The sequence below is a fragment of the Rhineura floridana genome, chromosome 1 (genome assembly GCF_030035675.1).
Source record: "Rhineura floridana isolate rRhiFlo1 chromosome 1, rRhiFlo1.hap2, whole genome shotgun sequence".
Lineage (NCBI taxonomy): Eukaryota > Metazoa > Chordata > Lepidosauria > Squamata > Rhineuridae > Rhineura > Rhineura floridana.
The window spans coordinates 154,335,156-154,352,372 of NC_084480.1; the positions used below are offsets into that span (position 1 = coordinate 154,335,156).

At 43.1% G+C, this 17,217-nt stretch overlaps 1 protein-coding gene across 4 annotated transcripts in view; it reads left to right on the top strand.

Moving 5' to 3' along the window:
• The window catches only part of ADGRL3 (adhesion G protein-coupled receptor L3), an 852,526-nt gene that overhangs the window by 832,189 nt on the left and 3,120 nt on the right, over positions 1-17,217 (top strand). Inside the window, exon 23 of one of the 4 annotated variants that reach the window (XM_061637965.1) lies at positions 12,234-12,320. The exons of 2 other annotated variants lie outside the window; for them this stretch is intronic. In XM_061637965.1, coding sequence (XP_061493949.1) covers positions 12,234-12,320 — 87 coding nt within the window. Of the gene's footprint in view, positions 1-12,233; positions 12,321-17,217 lie in introns of those variants that run through there. One more of the 4 variants, XM_061638001.1, reaches the window with a different exon arrangement.

Consider the following 17,217-nt stretch of genomic DNA (forward strand, 5'->3'; position numbering starts at 1 on the left):
GAGAGTTACCTCCCCTCAGGATGATGAACTGCCCTTCTCAGTTTGGGTCTGGGCCTGAGCGTAGCTCCCCCTTTAAATTTGAAAGGGATGTGTGTATTTGAAGTTCTTTCGTATGCCTCAGCAATGACTACATGACGATTTTACTATGTGGAAAGATTAAGTGCACGAAGCAACGAAAGTTAGCTCAAAACAGTGAAATGGATTTTGATTAGGACTACCTTCAACCCAGTGTGCTTCCAGAGGACATAGCACAATGTTTCCAATGTCTTTTGTCGTTAAGTGGCAGCAACCAAAAGGTATGGCAGATGACCATGTGCAGAGGTGTGTACATGCGAATGATCTGTTTTCCTGCTGCATTTCTTGGGGTTAATCTGTTGGGGGGAGGCTGAAGCCAATGGTGGGTGAAACACCTCTCTTTGTTTCTCTCTGTCTCTCCCACTCCTCCTTGCAACTCACATGAAATTGGCTTGCAGTTTGTCCACCCCTCCCAGGTGCCTGAGAAGTGGAGCCTGATGGGCACAGGAGGGAACAAATGGCAAAACAGAAAAAGGTCCCCCACCCCTGGATTCTGCCCCCTCTATCTGAGAACTCCAGACATCTTGAGAATGAGGTTCAGAGCTTGAAATGGTACCTCAAACCCTCACACCTAGCAGGAAGTAAGAGGGGAGGGCACTTCCAAGCAGTCAGTTTACCTAAGAGTTGCTTCGTGGACATCAAACAAAAGGGTGAGTCTATGTCAACAGTATTAACAGCAAACGTCACTACTCATGTATATAAAAATTAAACCAATTTTTCCCTTAAACCAAATTAAAATATTTGACAAACTACTGAATATCCATTACTGCCATTTTGTTTAAATTCATAATCATAGTCATGCCGCCCTGGGCTCCAGCTGGGAGAAAGGGCGGGATACAAATTTAATAAATAAATAAATAACCATGTTTATACTCTTTAATGTCCTAGAGGAAAGCCTCAGCCCCTTCCTGCTAGTTTCCACCACTTACAGGTTAACGCACAATATTCACCGTGAATATGGTGATAAAAATAAAACGAGTGATTTTTCTGTATTCTGGTCGGTTCCTTTTTTGTTTGCTTCTAAAAACTTGTCAGCAACTAAGAGGACACCTCAATGATGATAATAAAAATATGAAAATGTGCAGGAGTGAAGTGTTGTGCTGATTATGGTCTGGAAACAAAGTTATTTTGAAACAGAGTTCTCTTCTTCAAGGCAGTTCCTCAAAGCAGCCCTTGCACAAAAACCGTAGTCAGTCGATCAAAACCTGTTCAGGGTCCCACTTGTCTCTGAGGTGCCCTGGCTCTATCGCTGCAGGCGCTTGCAGGATGAAATGCTTTTCCATACCCCTTCCCTGCCAACAAATCCCTCCACATAGAATGGTGGCATGTCACAAAGAAGGGCTCGAGACTTCTAGCAATAAATTAATTTATAAAAGCTAAATCATTACCTGAAGATAATGTTCCTGAAAATATGTCCCCTCTTTATTTATTAATTTATTATTTATTTCTTACATTTATACCCCACTTTTCCTTCATAATAAAAGCCAAGGTGGCAGACATGTGGTTTCCAGGCAGTCACCCATCCAGGCACTGATGAGACCCAGACCTGCTCCGCTTCAGCAAGGTGGTGGCCTCATGTGCCTTCAGACCACAGCCTGGGACCATCTTTAAGCTAAGTCAATAATAATAATAATAATAATAATAATAATAATAATAATATTGCCCTGGTGTGCCCAATAAATTCAGTACACTGACATGTGCACAGATATGATGTCTGACTTAAGCTAATGAGTCCACTGTATTGGGACAATTCTCTTTACACTGAACAGTATAAGCATCTCACTCTGTTCTGGACTCATACAATTCCAGCTTGCTGAATCTGGATGTTTGATCCTATGTGGAAAACTGCTGCACAGAAAACAGCAGATCTATATGCAAAAACCTATAACTGTGCATACACAGGCTTAATCCAGAAATCAAGTCAAATCATAGTTTCATATAGAGCTACTTTTCTTATTTAAATTTCCCACCTCTCGCCATTAAGTTCACTGCCGTCTCTTCGTTCTGACTTGCAGCCTCCCCTCTGTCAGCCTCTCCTTCAGCACTGCCTCTCTATCTTTCCCACACACACACACACACACACATTTTATTTTTGCAGACTCTGAATGTGTCCTCCTACCGCATTTCCATGCTGGGCTGGAAGAGAGATGCCCCAAGTACTGAAGGAAAAACAGAATGGAACGTGAATGTGCTAAGTGGCAGGCCTGGAAGTGTGTGATTGGGGAGATCTGGATGGAAGTAAAGTATGGGAATGGGGATGGATTAATGAAAGGGTGGATGGAAAAAGAAAATGCTATATCAGAGAAAGAGAGAGAACACTTTCCTTCAAGAATGTCACTCTCTAAAGGCATAATTTTTGAAGAATCTATGACTTGTCAATTCAGACATCTTCATAAAACATAATTTGCACAAGCCACTTCAAACCATGGTTGCTGGTTTGCTCTTTGATTACAAATCATGGATTGTCAATGTGATATGCCAAACCATTGTTATGTTTCCTTTAATACTGGGTTCATGTGATGTTTGAATTGAAGTGGTACTTGAACGGAGTGTGTCAGTAAGCACGTGGATGAGGTGATGCAATAGATAAATGTCTGCTCGGGCTTTCAAAAGGCTTTTGACAAAGTCAAAGTCCCTCACCAAAGTCTTCCTTGTGGAATGGTGACTAACTGGTAAAAGAAGAAGAAGCAGAGAATAGGAATAAATGGATAGTTTGCTCATGACACCATTGGGTACTGAAGTCGTTCTATAGATGATTCTATATAAATCCCTACAAGAGGAAAGTGTGGAAATAATGGTAGAAAATGTTTGATAACACATTTTTCAAAATGAGTGACATTCAGTGACGGCTGGACCAAGAAAGACTAATGGTCAAATGAGATGTGATGAGGACAGACATGCTTCTGTCCATCAGTTTGCCCCGTTATTTTTTAAACATTATTTTATTGAATGAATATAGACATTACACATGCCATACAAACTCTGAACGATAATACAAATATTGGTAAGAATATTATATAATATAACACATCCTACTATATAAACCTTTCAATATTTCTATGATAATAAAAACCTTTAATATCACAGTCACATTTCATCATATTGTTAAAATACGTGATAAATATTGATCTATTTTTCTTAAATGTACAAATTATCTTTAAATACTAATAAATTTATTTAGCTCTAAAATACCCCCTCAATCTTAAATATTTAAATGTTTGCTCATAAAGAGTTGTAAATATTAATAAATTCATTTCCTTTATAGTAGTAAGCTATCTGAAATCTGTTATACCTAGTTTGCCCTATTAACGTATAAAGCAGAAGAATGAGTGTAATTTTTTTAAACAGAAAAGGGAGACTAGCCAAAGCTCCCATCACTTCAGGGCAGGCACTTTTCTTTCCACCCTCATGTGCAACTGGTGTCCAAGTTTTATGGTAGATGAATATCTTAGAATAAATAGCACAATTGCTGTGACTGTGCCATCTTACCTGTATTTTTATTCAGAAGTGTGGGGAGGGTGTTCTGGATGTCTTGGGAGGGATTCGGATGACTCTCCTCTCATAGGCCATTTCCTAGTGAGGTTTGGGCTAAAAGTTCTCCCCCTGTGGTGGTAGGAAACTCATTAAGATGGTCCCTCCTTGGAGACCTATGGAATCAGATGGATTCCTAAATGCCCTGGGGGATTTTCTGGCAGACAGAGCTGGCAATATGGTCAAGGTCTTAGTCCTGCTGTGGAATAGTGAGATGTAGCCACCTGTCAGGTATGCTTTAAGTTGGATTTCCTGTATTGAGCAGTGGGTTGGAGATGATGGCCTTATCGGCCCCTTCCAACTCTACTATTCTATGATTCTGTGTAGTGGGCCATTGATGTAACTTCTCCTGAGTGCCCTCTCCATAGCTGTGGAGTCCACGTTGCTCAGGGGAGCTGCAGGCAATGACACAGGCTGGATGATGGCTAGAGCACATATGGAGTAGAACTCACCATGAAGATGACTGAACCTGTGCTGGAGCATATAATAGTGCCTATTGTATGGCAGTGAAGGCAGCAAAGAAGGCTTACTTTACTGCCTCCATCGCATCCTCAAGTAGCCTTCTAGCAGAGCTCTTCTAAGTGGTACAAAGCTTATGAACATTTTCCCCAGTGAATGGGGTGCTGGAACCCTTGGAGCTCTGCTGTGACAGATTTGCTGGACACTTTGAGGATAAATTTCCTTGCCTCCTTGATGACTTGGATGCCATAGTTTTGACAGGTTTGGGTGAGGTGACCAATGCACTTTCCGGCCCAATTATGTGAGAACAATTTAAGCTTTTGGGGCCTGAGGTGGTGGATAAGCTGCTTGGAGCAATTCAGCCAATCACTTACCTTCTTGACCTTTACCCATCATGGCTAATTTGAACTAGCTGTGAGGGGGGTTGACCAAGTAAGTTCAGGGTGTGAAATGTGTCACTATGTGAGGGAGCAGTATCTGCTGCCCTTAGAGAGGTAGAAGTGGGGCTGCTCCTGAAAAAACAACACCATGGACGCAGAGGTGCCTTTGGGGGGAAGGTGCTTGAGAGAATGATGGCAGCCCAGCTCCAAGCACTCTTGGAGGACACTGGTTATCTGGACCCATTTCAGTCTGGGTGGCAATCTGGTATTGGAACTGAATCAGCCTTGGTTGCTGTGGTAGATGACATTAATGAGGAAGGACCAGGGGAGTGTGACCATATTACTCTTGCTCAATTTTGATGCCATTGATCATGGAATCTTGCTGCTCTAGCTTGGTAAGTTGGGAAATGGGAAGCACTGTGTTACAGTGGTTTCACTCATACGTACAGAGAGCCAGTGTGGTGTCGTGGTTACGGTGTTGAATTATGACCTGGGAGACCAGGGTTTGAATCCCCACACAGCCACGAAGTGCACTGGGTGACCTTGGGCCAGTCACTGCCTCTCAGCCTCATGAAAACCCTATTCAGAGGGTCGCCATAAGTCAGAATCAACTTGAAGGCAGTACATACATACACACACTCATACATACAAGGCCAGTTTCAGAGATTAGCATGACTGACTATATCTCCCCCCCCAGCATCTTCTCCCCCATGCTGCTTAACATCTACTGTATATGAAGCCATTGGGAGCAGTCATTAAGGGATTTGGAGTGCAGTGTCGTCCATCTGCTGATGATACCCAGCTCTGTTTCTCTGTTACATACGAGTCAGCTGTAGCTATGCAAGCTCTGGATCGGTATCTGGATGCAGTGGTGTACCGGATGAGGGCCAGTATACCAAAACTGAATCCTAGCAAGATGGAGTCCTTGTGGGTGGGTGGTTCCCAGTTTTAGGATTTGCCTGTTCTCAATATAGCTGTGCTTCATCTGAAGGCACAGGTACATAGCATGGGAGCAGGTACACAGGAGCAGGTGCTTCTGGCTCTTTTTTGGTCCCTAGAGGCCCATGTGCTACCGGCTTAGGCAGGTACGGCAGTTATGGATGTTCCTGGACAGGGATAAGATCTGCCACAGTGACATACGCATTGGTAACCTCAAAACTCAAGCAGTGAATTGTGCTCTGAGTGGGGTTGGTAGGTTGCTGAGTGGACCTCCTGTTTGCAGGCACAGAACACCATTATTGAAAGAAGTGCACCGGCTGCCAGTTTGCTACCAGGCCATGTTTAAGGTCATCCACTGAGGTCCTCCTGTACTACAGTCTGCAGAAAATCATCTTGTGGCAGCCAGAGGAGTGTCCTCTTTGCTGTGACACTCTTTGGAATAATCACCTCTTAGAAATAATGTGAGCATCAACAGTGGTGCATGCTGAGAACCTACCTATTCATTGAGGCCTTTGCTGCCTATTGATGCCAGCTATTGGTCACAGTTTTTTAAGATCAAATTTGTACTGACTGTTAATACTGCTAGACTTACTATATTGTTATTGCATTATGGATGGATTTTATTGTAAACAGCCATGAGATATTTTCAGAATAAGAGATATATAAATATTTCAAATAAATAATAAAGTCAAAATGTGCCATGGTTCAGAGCTTGGAACATTACTTTTAAAAAGTAGTAAATTACAGTTACATGGCCCAAAAAAAGTAGTAATTACCATTACAATTGCAATTGCTCTGAAAGTAACTGATTACTTTACTTTTACGCAAAAGTTATTGCTACAATTATATTTTAGTTACTTTTTTAAAAAAGAAATTGCCTACAAGGTGCTGGCCTTGGCTGCTGCACATCTAAGTAGCCTAAAACAACATTAAAAATAAGCACACACTACACAGAGGGTAGTAGAATAATTTCTTTTATCCATAAGATTAACAGAATGACATAACATAATGCTGGAAACATTACAATAAAAGTAATGAAGTTACTACTCGTTCTATTACCAGCAAAATGTAATGAAGTTACCCACATGTTACTCAAAAAAGTAATAAATTACAAGTAATTTGTTACTTGTAACTAGTTACTTCCAAGCTCTGACTTGATTGCTGTACAGAAGCAGAGAAATCATTCTTGGAGCCTGGGTGGGAATTCCTGAATGAAAAGTTACTAAGGGCACAACCACAAACTGTTCCAATCAGAAAGAAAAAAATGGGAAACATCTTTAAAAAAGCCAGTGTGGCTGCACAAAAAGCCTGTTGAGCTGAAAACCACGGGGGACGAGTAGCTCAGGCAGTGGTGACACACTGGCAGGTAACCTGCTCAGAATGAGCTGATGAGAGATGCCAAGAGAAAGGGCCTTTTTCAGATATATTGGAAGGAAGAGGAAAGACAGGGTACATCTGCTGCTCAGTAAGGACAGTGCTAAGGTGTGAAAAGGAGAATGCAGAACTGCTCAACTCCTATTTTGCCCGTGTTGCATAAGTTGTGTCACTGGTAAGGGGTCAAGTTTGCCATTCAAGTTCAATAAGGAGCTGGTGAGGAATTACCTTCCTTAAATATGTTACAATCTTCAGGGCAGATGAATTGAATCATAGGGCACTAACAGAACTTGCTAATGTACTCTCAAAACTTCTGTGTATATGAAGCCTATCAATGGCTACTGGTCATGACGACTACCTCCCATGTTGGAGGCAATATTCCTCTGGATACCCATTGTGGGGGAGCACAAGTAGGGAGAGTGATGTTGCACTCTGGTCCTTCTTGAGGCCTTCCCATGAGCATCTGTGAGAAGGGGATGCTGAACAAAATGGGCCTTTCGTCTGATGCAGCAGGGCTCTTCATAGGGTCTTGTGTTCCCTCCCCTTAACTATTAGACAGGTGCCATCTCTGTTATCTTTTTAGCACCCTCTAAAGACCTTCCTCTTTCAACAAACCTTTGTATGTAAAGATCTTGTTCCTGTCTATGTCTGTTTTGGAATTGCTTTTGAAGATTTTTTTTTTAAATTATGTTTATAAGATGTTTTGTTTTTAAGATAGTTTAAGATGTTTTTAGTGTTTTGCCTCTTGTTTGCTGCCCTGGGCTCCTTCTGGAAGGAAGGGTGGGATAGAAATGTATACTACTACTACTATTGTGTATGTATGTATGTATGCACTGCCTTCAAGTCGATTCCGACTTATGGCGACCCTCTGAATAGGGTTTTCATGAGGCAGTGACTGGCCCGAGGTCACCCAGTGAACTTCATGGGAAACATCTTTAAAAAAGCCAGTGTGGCTGCACAAAAAGCCTGTTGAGCTTTTTGTGGGGATTCGAACCCTGGTTTCCCAGGTCGTAGTCCAATACCTTAACCACTACGCCACACTGCCTCTCTACTACTACTACTACTACTACTACTACTACTACTAATAATAATAATAATAATAAACAGTAACAATAATAATTAGTAGATACTAGAGAGCATGTGAAATGCCACAAATCTGGAGACAGGCGTATAGTCCCAGTCTTCAAAAGGGACAGGGGGTGGAAAATTTGCCAAAATACAGACTGGTGAGTCTTGAGTTTGATGCTGGGGCAGATACTAGAACATACAGTAAAGGAGTTAGTTTGTAAGCATCTTGATAACAGTGCGGTGATTGGCAGAACCCAGCATGAATTTGACAAATCCAGCCAGATTAATTGTACTTTTTTTCTTTTCTTTTTTGGATCAGGCTTCTAGTTCAGCAGATTGTGGCTATGCTATGAATGCAATTTATCTTGACTTCAGCAAAGCATATGATATCTTGGGACTCATCCAGATGACTGCAAAATGTGTGTTCATTATTTTTTGGTCGTCCAAATGACGTCTCGCGCTGTTATGCATATTTGTGGGTTAAATCCGCTCCTTGCAATACCGGCAAAAATGCGATTTGCTGTTTAAAATCAGGAATCATCCGCTGTGCCTTCAGGAGTTAGGATGCAATACCGCGGACTTTACAGCTGATGGGCGGTTCTTGGGCGTTTCCCCTTCCCCCTTCTCCTCATTCCAGCCAATCACGTATCTGCACTTTTGCGCATGTGCAAGAATAAGCCCAGGAAAATTGAACCAATCATCACAATGGTGGGGTGTTGGGGAGGGGTCTGCAACTACTGTGCAGATGCATTTTATTTTTTGCCAGCCTGCAAACTGGGCGGCCGCTCTGGGTGAGATCTGCAATGCACAGCAAGCGAGAAAGGGGGGAGGGGTCGGTTTCAGCCTGCCTCCAGAAAGCTTTGTCAATTTCATTCTACTTGCTGGGGTTTTTGCTTCAAATCAGAAAAGCATACATTGGTTTAAGTGTAATATTCCAAATACAAACAAGAAACGGGCTGCTGGTCGGTTTCAAGCCTGCTCCAGAAAGCTTTGTCAATTTCATTCTCCCTGGGAAGGAAAGGGAGAAGGGGTGTGTGTGACACATTTCTTGCTTTTTTGGAGAAATAAGTGCAATTGCCAGCGTGTGTATCTCCTTAAATATCAATAAAGGCAGAAAAGCATACATTCATTTAAGCATAATATCACAAATACAAACAAGGCAGGCGTGAAACCGACCAGCAGCCTTTCCTTCCGAGGCAAGAACTCCTTTACAGCCATATTGTGCTTCGTTGCAAAGGGGGAGAGGAGCATATGTAATTTTTTTGCTGACCAATTGGTTGATAGAGGGAGGTTTTAGAGGCAGAGCTTGGAAAAAGCGAAAAGAATGTAGGGGTCTTACCGCTGCGTGTGCGGGTGCAAAAAAGCGTTTTTTTTTAATTGGGAAAGAGCGAACTAAAAGGCAAAGTGAGAATTATCAGATGACAAACCGAATATGGAAACCGTGGATTATCCCGCTCCGTTTGGATAAGCCCTCGGTTAGCAAACTAGCTAAATGTGAGATAGATGATAAGCCTATCAGATGAATTCACTGCTGGCTGTAAAACTATACTCAAAGAGTGCTTGTCAATGAATCCTCATCAAACTTGAGGGAGGTTTCAAATGGGATGTATGAGGGGCTCTGTCTTGGGCATGGTACTCTCCAAGATTTTTAACAGTGGCTTCGGTGAAGTGAATTCAGGGAATTCTTATTAAATGTGTGGATGGCACAAAGGTGGGAGGGACAGCTAACACCTCAGAAGATAGGAATAATTTTCAAAATGACCAAGATGCAATGGGAAAATGAGCTGTAACTAACAAAATGAAATTCAATACAAACAAATGCCAACACACACACACACACACACACACACACACACAAATGCACAGATACAGGATGGGGGTATACATGGTTTAGCAGTAGTACCTATGAAAAGGACCTCATAGCCTTGGATTCATCAGAGCAGAATGGGGTCATAGGCCACATTGAGACTGCAGAATTATCTTACCAGATCTAAAGTAAAAAAAAAAAAAGGGAAAGAACTCTGATGTGGGTTTTAAAAAAAAGCAGCTGTGTGTATGTAAAGGTGCCCCCCCCCAAAAAAATCCCAACATATTCATAATGAGAAACCTGTCTGGCAAAATCCCTTCATTATCAGTTCTTCTATTTTTCCCCTCTGACACAGTCTGTGCATGGCAGCTTATCTCACCCCTTTCTACCCCTTAATTCACACTTCTCTTTTGCTTAGCAAGTGTGCATAATGATTGGAGCGGAAACATTTATGTTCTCACCTTCTTCTCATGTCCTCTTGCACCTGAAAGGGAAGAAAAATTGCATGAAGAGAAGGAAACTATTTTTAAAACAATCCTGGAACAGTTTGTTTTTCTGTCCCTTAAGGTTTGTCACATAAATTTCAGAACATTAGGCCTAGCCTGGAGGTGACAGAAGTCATTCATTAAAATGGGAAGATTTGCTTGATTTCAAAACTCCTTAGAAGTCCATATACAGTCTAAACCCTTGAAGTCCGCATATGTCACACTATGATTACAGTCTCTCTCTCTCAATGCTAGGCCTGTGAGACAACCGATAATTCCATATGCACATTCTATTACCATATGTTTCCCCTGCCTGAATATACCTTTAAAACACATCGGAAGCAGTGGTTTTTAAATTGTTTTTAATTTGTTTTAATTGTGTTTTTGTTTAAATTGTTTTTTGTGTTTGAAATTTCTTTATTTGTTTATATTGTTTTTAATTGCTGTAAACTGCCCAGAGAGCTTCAGCTATGGGGTGGTATATAAATGTAATAAATAAATAAATCTGAAGCATATTTTGCTCCTCAAAGAATTCTGGGCACTGTAGTTTACCCCTCACAGAGTTACAATTCCAGCACCCCTTAGCAGACTACAGTGCTCAGAATTCCTTGAGGGAGAAATGTGGAGAGGCAGGTCTATACATGTACACACACATCCCTTTGCATTCCTTGGTTGGAGTTTTCCAAGGATGGAATCCAGCAACTTCTTCTTCCCCAAAATGAATTGGGCTCATCCTTCAAACGACTGCCCACTTGGGGCCTGATTTTCCACACACTTGTTTCCAAGGGGAAAAGCTTACCTTTGGGCCAGAGTGAGGCCGCAGGCGGCAGCACCTGCCTGGATGGGAGAGGAGCACCTTGGCCTCTTCTCCTTCCATTCTTAAATTAGCATCTCTGCCAGTGAAGTTAGAAGTTGTAGGCCAATCCCCAGTGATCCCAGGCAGAAGAGGAGGCTGTAGCCTCAAGGTACTAACCTATTGGCTTCTGGTTTCAGGAAGAGGAAGTGAGCTTCTTTAGTTGTTTTCTTAAAGAACCTGGCATTCAGATTAGAAATGTTACACAGTATTTTAAAAATCTGGAATCCCAGCAAGTAGTTACAGAAAATACAGAAACATTCCTAACTAGAGTTAATTTTGTTGCAGTGGCGTATTGAGGGCAAAGCGGTGGGATCAGTCCGCTCTGGGTGCAGGCAATAAGGGGGTGCATTGTCTGTAGAGAATTTAAAAACCTGATCATACCTCTAAATCTGAACTGTTTTTAAAAGCCTTCTTGATCGGTTTTATTTTTCAGTGGAGTACTTATACCTAGCTTTATATATTTGAAGTTTGATTTATACACATTGGCATCCATGAATCGAGATTCCAGGCCATAAACAATGTCCTTTGGTTGCTTATAGGAAAACCAAAATTATTTGGGACTTATTAGTCCATGTATTCATTCACTCTGGCAGGACAGATGTTTTTTCTCCAAATGGATATTTCAAGTGTATTGGATATATCAGCTGCATAGTCTCTTCAGATTTAAGAATTAAGGCAATTTTTTTGCAACTCTATCATGCTATTTACATCTGGAACAGTCCATCTAGTTTGTTCTGTATTGATAAGGGAATTTGACCTGGGAGAGTTAGGATTCTTGAACACTGAAGCAAAAATCAGAAAATCATTTGATTTTTCCTGCTTTTATCATTGATAATCCACACATCCACCTGTAATTGGATCAATAGTGTTTTAAGAGTGAAAGTTTGGACAGCAGGGACTTAATAGAGCAGCCTTTCCCAACTAGTGTGCCTCCAGTTGTTGTTGGGCCACAACTCCCATCAGCCTCAGCCAGCATTGCCAATGGTCAGGAAAGATGGGAATTGTGGTCCAACAACATCTGGAGGCACACTGGTTGGGAAAGGCTGCAATAGAGCCTGAAGGAACTGCTGAAAATCACTTGATAGTCAGTGGCAAAGGTACAGATACTGTCTTATAGTTAAAACTTGATCTAAGACAGCATTTTGCATAGATTTTTATTTGCATTATTGACATGCATGGGTGTTTTGTTTTTAATCTTCAGTTTATTCATCAGTTATCTTTATCTGTCCCTGTCTTCCTCTTATATCATACTTTTCTAGATCTGGGAATCAATGTGTATATGCCACTGACCCCATCAGCCAATTTTGAGAATACTGCTGGGCACGCTCAACAACATGGAAACCAAGGTATTGTGCATGCCCTGCTACACCCCTTACTGTGGACATCCATTTAGCCTTTCCCTGAAGACAGTGGGCTCTCAGGTGTTGTCTAATCTACCTGATCCTTTAACTCCAATCTTTGGGCATTTTCCCCAACTTACTCTACCATTAATTATCATGAATAGATTTTTATAAACACAAACTAAATCCAGTCCTTAACATAGTTCTTTGGAATGTCATTAGCCAGAGTAGTCCCAGTTATTGTAACCATGCCCTTAACAAAATTTAAAACATACAGTCAGGGGTAGCATCCTTAAAAACAAACCCACCTTCCAGTAAACAATAAAGAGAGACTTCTCCAGAGTAGGGTGGGAGAAATTCCCACCAGTGGCCACTCCAAGAAGCAATGAGGTTTTATCATATTTTTACATGTATTTATTCATTTAGTATAATATATCTTTGGCAGAGCCTCCACCTCCACCCCCAAGGTAGCTGGCAACACTAATCGTGCAATCCTTTGGTCCCTAGAAAGGCACCCTAGGCTATAGGTACATTGGATCTCCTCTGTGGGGAGAGAGAGAACCTCAGAGGGCGACATCTGATGGTAGATGCCCCTTCTTCACCACTGCAGCGCTTCCACTGCCAAGACCCTATCAGTGTCAGAGCTCTGACATCAGCAGGGCTGAAAAGGGATTTTCTTAAATTAAGAAAATGGGTATGCTGGAGGCCAAATAAGGAAGGCATAGGTCTGAAGGCTGTATAGCCTTCCCTGCCTCCCCACCCCGAGATGCCCCCCAATCTGTGTGTAGTCAGTGTGCAAGCCTCCTGTACTTCTTTTAAACCTTGAAGTAACTTTGGGGATGCCCAGTCCACAATACTTCTATCATAGACTGATATAAACTAACATTTTAGCCAAAAGGGAGACCTAAGATAAGGAAAAGAAGAGCCCATTGTTCCAGGGAAGGTGGAAAGCAGCATATCCAAACATCCTTACTTGATCTCAATCTGAGATTAATGCAATGGAAATTCATATTCTGGGTAATTGTCCACAGAGACAATTTGAAAAGAAAATTAGCTTTATGCTGGAGATGCATGGCACTTTGATTCACATGTTGTGGGCCTGCCCAAGAGTGTCTTTCTTCTGGAATGAAATGATCGTACCAAGGCTGGGATGAAGATAGCCTGAACCTAATATTCAAGCAATCCTTGGGGGAGTGGGGCGAGGAGAGGAAGAAGTGAATTTGGATCCTTAAACAGGGAAAGGGAGCTGTGCAATAAACTTTCCATCACCTGGAGGGAGAGAGGAGTGGGCTTACACTTAACAGTAATCACATGGGGACTCCTGAGTTTGAGGGCATTGATACACTTTATTCTGATTACACTGCGTGGAGCAGCAGTGGCAACAGCATAGCTCTATTTTTGATGACTTGGCTGCCATAATGTTAATCTGAAAAAGATCTGAGTGCAGCAGTGTCACTCTGGCCTGGGGAGGGGATCAGCCTGTTTAACGTCTGAGGCACTGGAGCCCAAGCACCTGTGCTGCACCATCCCAGAATACGGCTCTGGCCAATATCTAGCTCAAAAACCTTTTCCTGTTTCCACCAGGGCGTGGCCTCTGAAATCCTGCTCGTGATGCCGAATGTGTTGCCAGTAGGCAAGGAAAAGATTCAGAATTTCAGAAGGCAATGAATCACGCTTGTGGAAGAAGGTTAACTGTTTTATTGGAGATAACAGTGTAGCTTGAAATTGCAGGCAGGCAGTAAAACAATAAAACAGAGATAAAAGCAGTTAATGAGCCCTCCCCCACTCTGGTCTTACATTCTGTTCACCTTTAATTGATGGAAGCTCCAAAAGCAGCAACAGCAAGATCCCTGTGGTCAATTTCTTACACAGCACCCACTGGTCTGTACTGAAACTCCCTGATCAAGATCTAAGGGGCTTTATTTATACCCAAAAAGAGCCCCTGGACCTGGGGGCAACTTTGCACCAGTGATTTTAACTGGCTATACCTGTGAGATATTTATCTTTACTTAGATCTGACACCTCCATCTTTAGTTTGTCACTTCTGCTGGGCAGTGTCCTTGAGCTTTGCTGCAGCCTGGCCAGCAAACATGGCTTTGAATCTGCATTCCCAGCCCTTGGCAGTGTATGTGAAAATATCTTCCAGGATGAGCTCATTGGCATCCACTGTCTGTTTTGGTTAATTGAAGGCCTTTTCCCAGCTTTTTGTACTGTTACGTTCAACACAGGCAGAGGGGGAAAACCTTCAAATTGAGCTTACTGGCCTAAACAGAGCTTCCCAGACTCATGTACTATGCAAAGATCCTGAGAAAGCAATAAAGAAACCCACAAGAGCAGGAAGAGCAGGGGTGTGAGACAGGAATATGGGACAGGAGAATGGAACATTCCACACTAAATCTCCTTGGTTACATTGAGATGTTTTGCGGTTATTTTCCTATACATAACCTTGCAGAGCTCCCATCAGTCTGTTCAGATCATTCTGGTTAGATGAACCAATGGTCTAACTGCATAAGATAGTGCTGGGCCAAAGTTCTTACTCATGTCCTAAACTGATTTTGTTTGCCATTGATCAAAATATACTTGTTTTCAAAACATTTCCAGCTGCCAACTCAAAAAGTTTAGCTGTGTATTTAGAATTACTTTACCTTATAGTCTGCCTAGATTGTATAAGATAGAGTTCAATGATGTAGAAGTAATGTCTTCTACATCATGCCTTAGTGGCTAAATCAACCTATTTGCAGAATAAGAGGCTACCCTGGCGGTGGCACCAGTGGCTTCATGGTAGTAGCAGCAACAGCTTCCCACCCTTCCCCACTGCTCTAAAGCCCCATTTTGGAAGGAATCATGAGCAAAACAGTTTATTTTATCTGTTTGCTTGTTATTTCATTTCCCTTATGTATCACTTTCCATGAAACATCCCACGTTTTATTATTTGACAATTAAAACATACATAGATGTGCTAAGCCGTTGCCTGACCGCGATAATGGACTAGATGAGAGCTAATAAACTGAAACTCAATCCAGACAAGACCGAGACGCTGTTGGTGAATTCTTGGGGAAGAGATCTTTCTATCAAGTGGGGAGACTAAAGGGGGCCCTAATTGCCGTAGTGACGGGCAGAGGGAGGTATGGTGTTATGAGAGGGACATGCCAGGTAAGGGGAACGCAGCCCAGACATGTAGTGGCTGTGCCTTGTTCCGGTCCCTCTCATATCCGCAGGGTTGTCGGTTGTCCTCTCAGCCAACCCTCAGATCTCCAGCTGCTGCTTCTTAATGCCAGATAGGTACAAAATAAAACCTCCCTCATCCATGATTTGATTATGGATGAGGCAGCCAATCTGGCATGCATAACCGAGACGTGGGTGAGCGAGCAGGGTGGAGTTAGTCTCTCCCAGCTCTGCCCACCGGGGTATTTGGTTCAGCATCATGGGAGATCTGAGGGTCAGGGAGGTGGGGTTGCTGTGGTCTATAAGAGTTCCATCTCACTCACCAAGCACCATGTCCATGCAGTTACGGGTCTGGAGTGTTTGCACCTTGTGTTGGGCCAGAGGGACAGACTGGGAATTCTTTTGGTGTACCGCCCACCTTGCTGCCCAATGGCTTCCCTAACTTAGCTGACGGAAGTGGTCTCGGAGGTATTGTTGAGATCCCCCAGACTATTAGTACTGGGGGATGTCAACATCCATGCTGAGGCTTCTTTGTCTGGGGCGGCTCAGGACTTCATGGACGCCATGACAACCATGGGGCTGTCTCAACGTGTTAGTGGCCCAACACATACATCGGGGCATACTCTCGACCTTGTTTTTACTACTGGACATGGGGATAGTAATCTGGATGTGGGGAGTCTTACATCTCTCCCTTTGTCATGGTCAGATCACTGCTTGCTGAAGTTTAGACTTTCACTGGCCTTTTCCCTCTGCAAGGGTGGGGGACCTATTAAAATGGTCCGCCCCCGGAGACTAATGAATCCTGATGCTTTTCAAAGGGCTCTGGGGGATTTTCCGGCTGATAGGACTGGCGCTCCTGTCGAAGCCCTGGCTAATCTGTGGAATGCAGAGATGACCCGGGCAGTGGACACGATCGTTCCTGCGCGCCCTCTCCTTTGTAGAGCTCATACAGGTCCTTGGTATACTCCAGAGCTAAGAGCGATTAAGCAAGATAGGAGACGGCTTGAGCGGAGTTGGAGACGAACTCCCGACAAATGCAATTATGCGCTGGTTTGTGCTTCTACCAAGCGGTATGCAGGTGTGGTGAGGGCGGCGAAGAAACAACATTTCGCCGCCACTATTAAGTCATCTCTCTCCCGCCCGGCGGAGCTTTTTAGAGTTGTCCGAGGGCTACTCCACCCTGGCCCACAGGACATGGTAGATACATCGGTAGCCCGCTGTAATGAGTTTGCTAAGCACTTCCAGCATAAGATCTTATGCATTCGTCGGGACCTAGATTCCCATTTTATGACAGTCCTAATGAGGTGTCTGGAACACAGTCTAGTCATGTTTTGTTGGATGAGTTTCAGTCGGTTCAGTTTGAGGACGTGGACAAGGTGCTTGGACAGGTACGTGCAACCACTTCGGTACTTGATCCTTGCCCCTCTTGGCTTATAAAAACTAGCAGGGATGGAACAGTTGGCTGGGCCAAGGAAGTGATAAATGCCTCTTTACGAGAGGGAGTGGTCCCTGGCTGTCTGAAAGAAGCGGCGGTGAGACCACTCCTGAAAAAACCTTCCTTGGACCCAGAGGACTTTAACAACTATAGACCAGTGGCAAATGTTCCATTCTTGGGCAAGGTCTTGGAACGAGTGGTTGCTGACCAGCTCCAGGCGCTATTGGATGAAACCGATTATCTAGATCCATTTCAGTCGGGTTTCAGACCTGGTTTTGGCACTGAGACGGCCTTGGTCGCCCT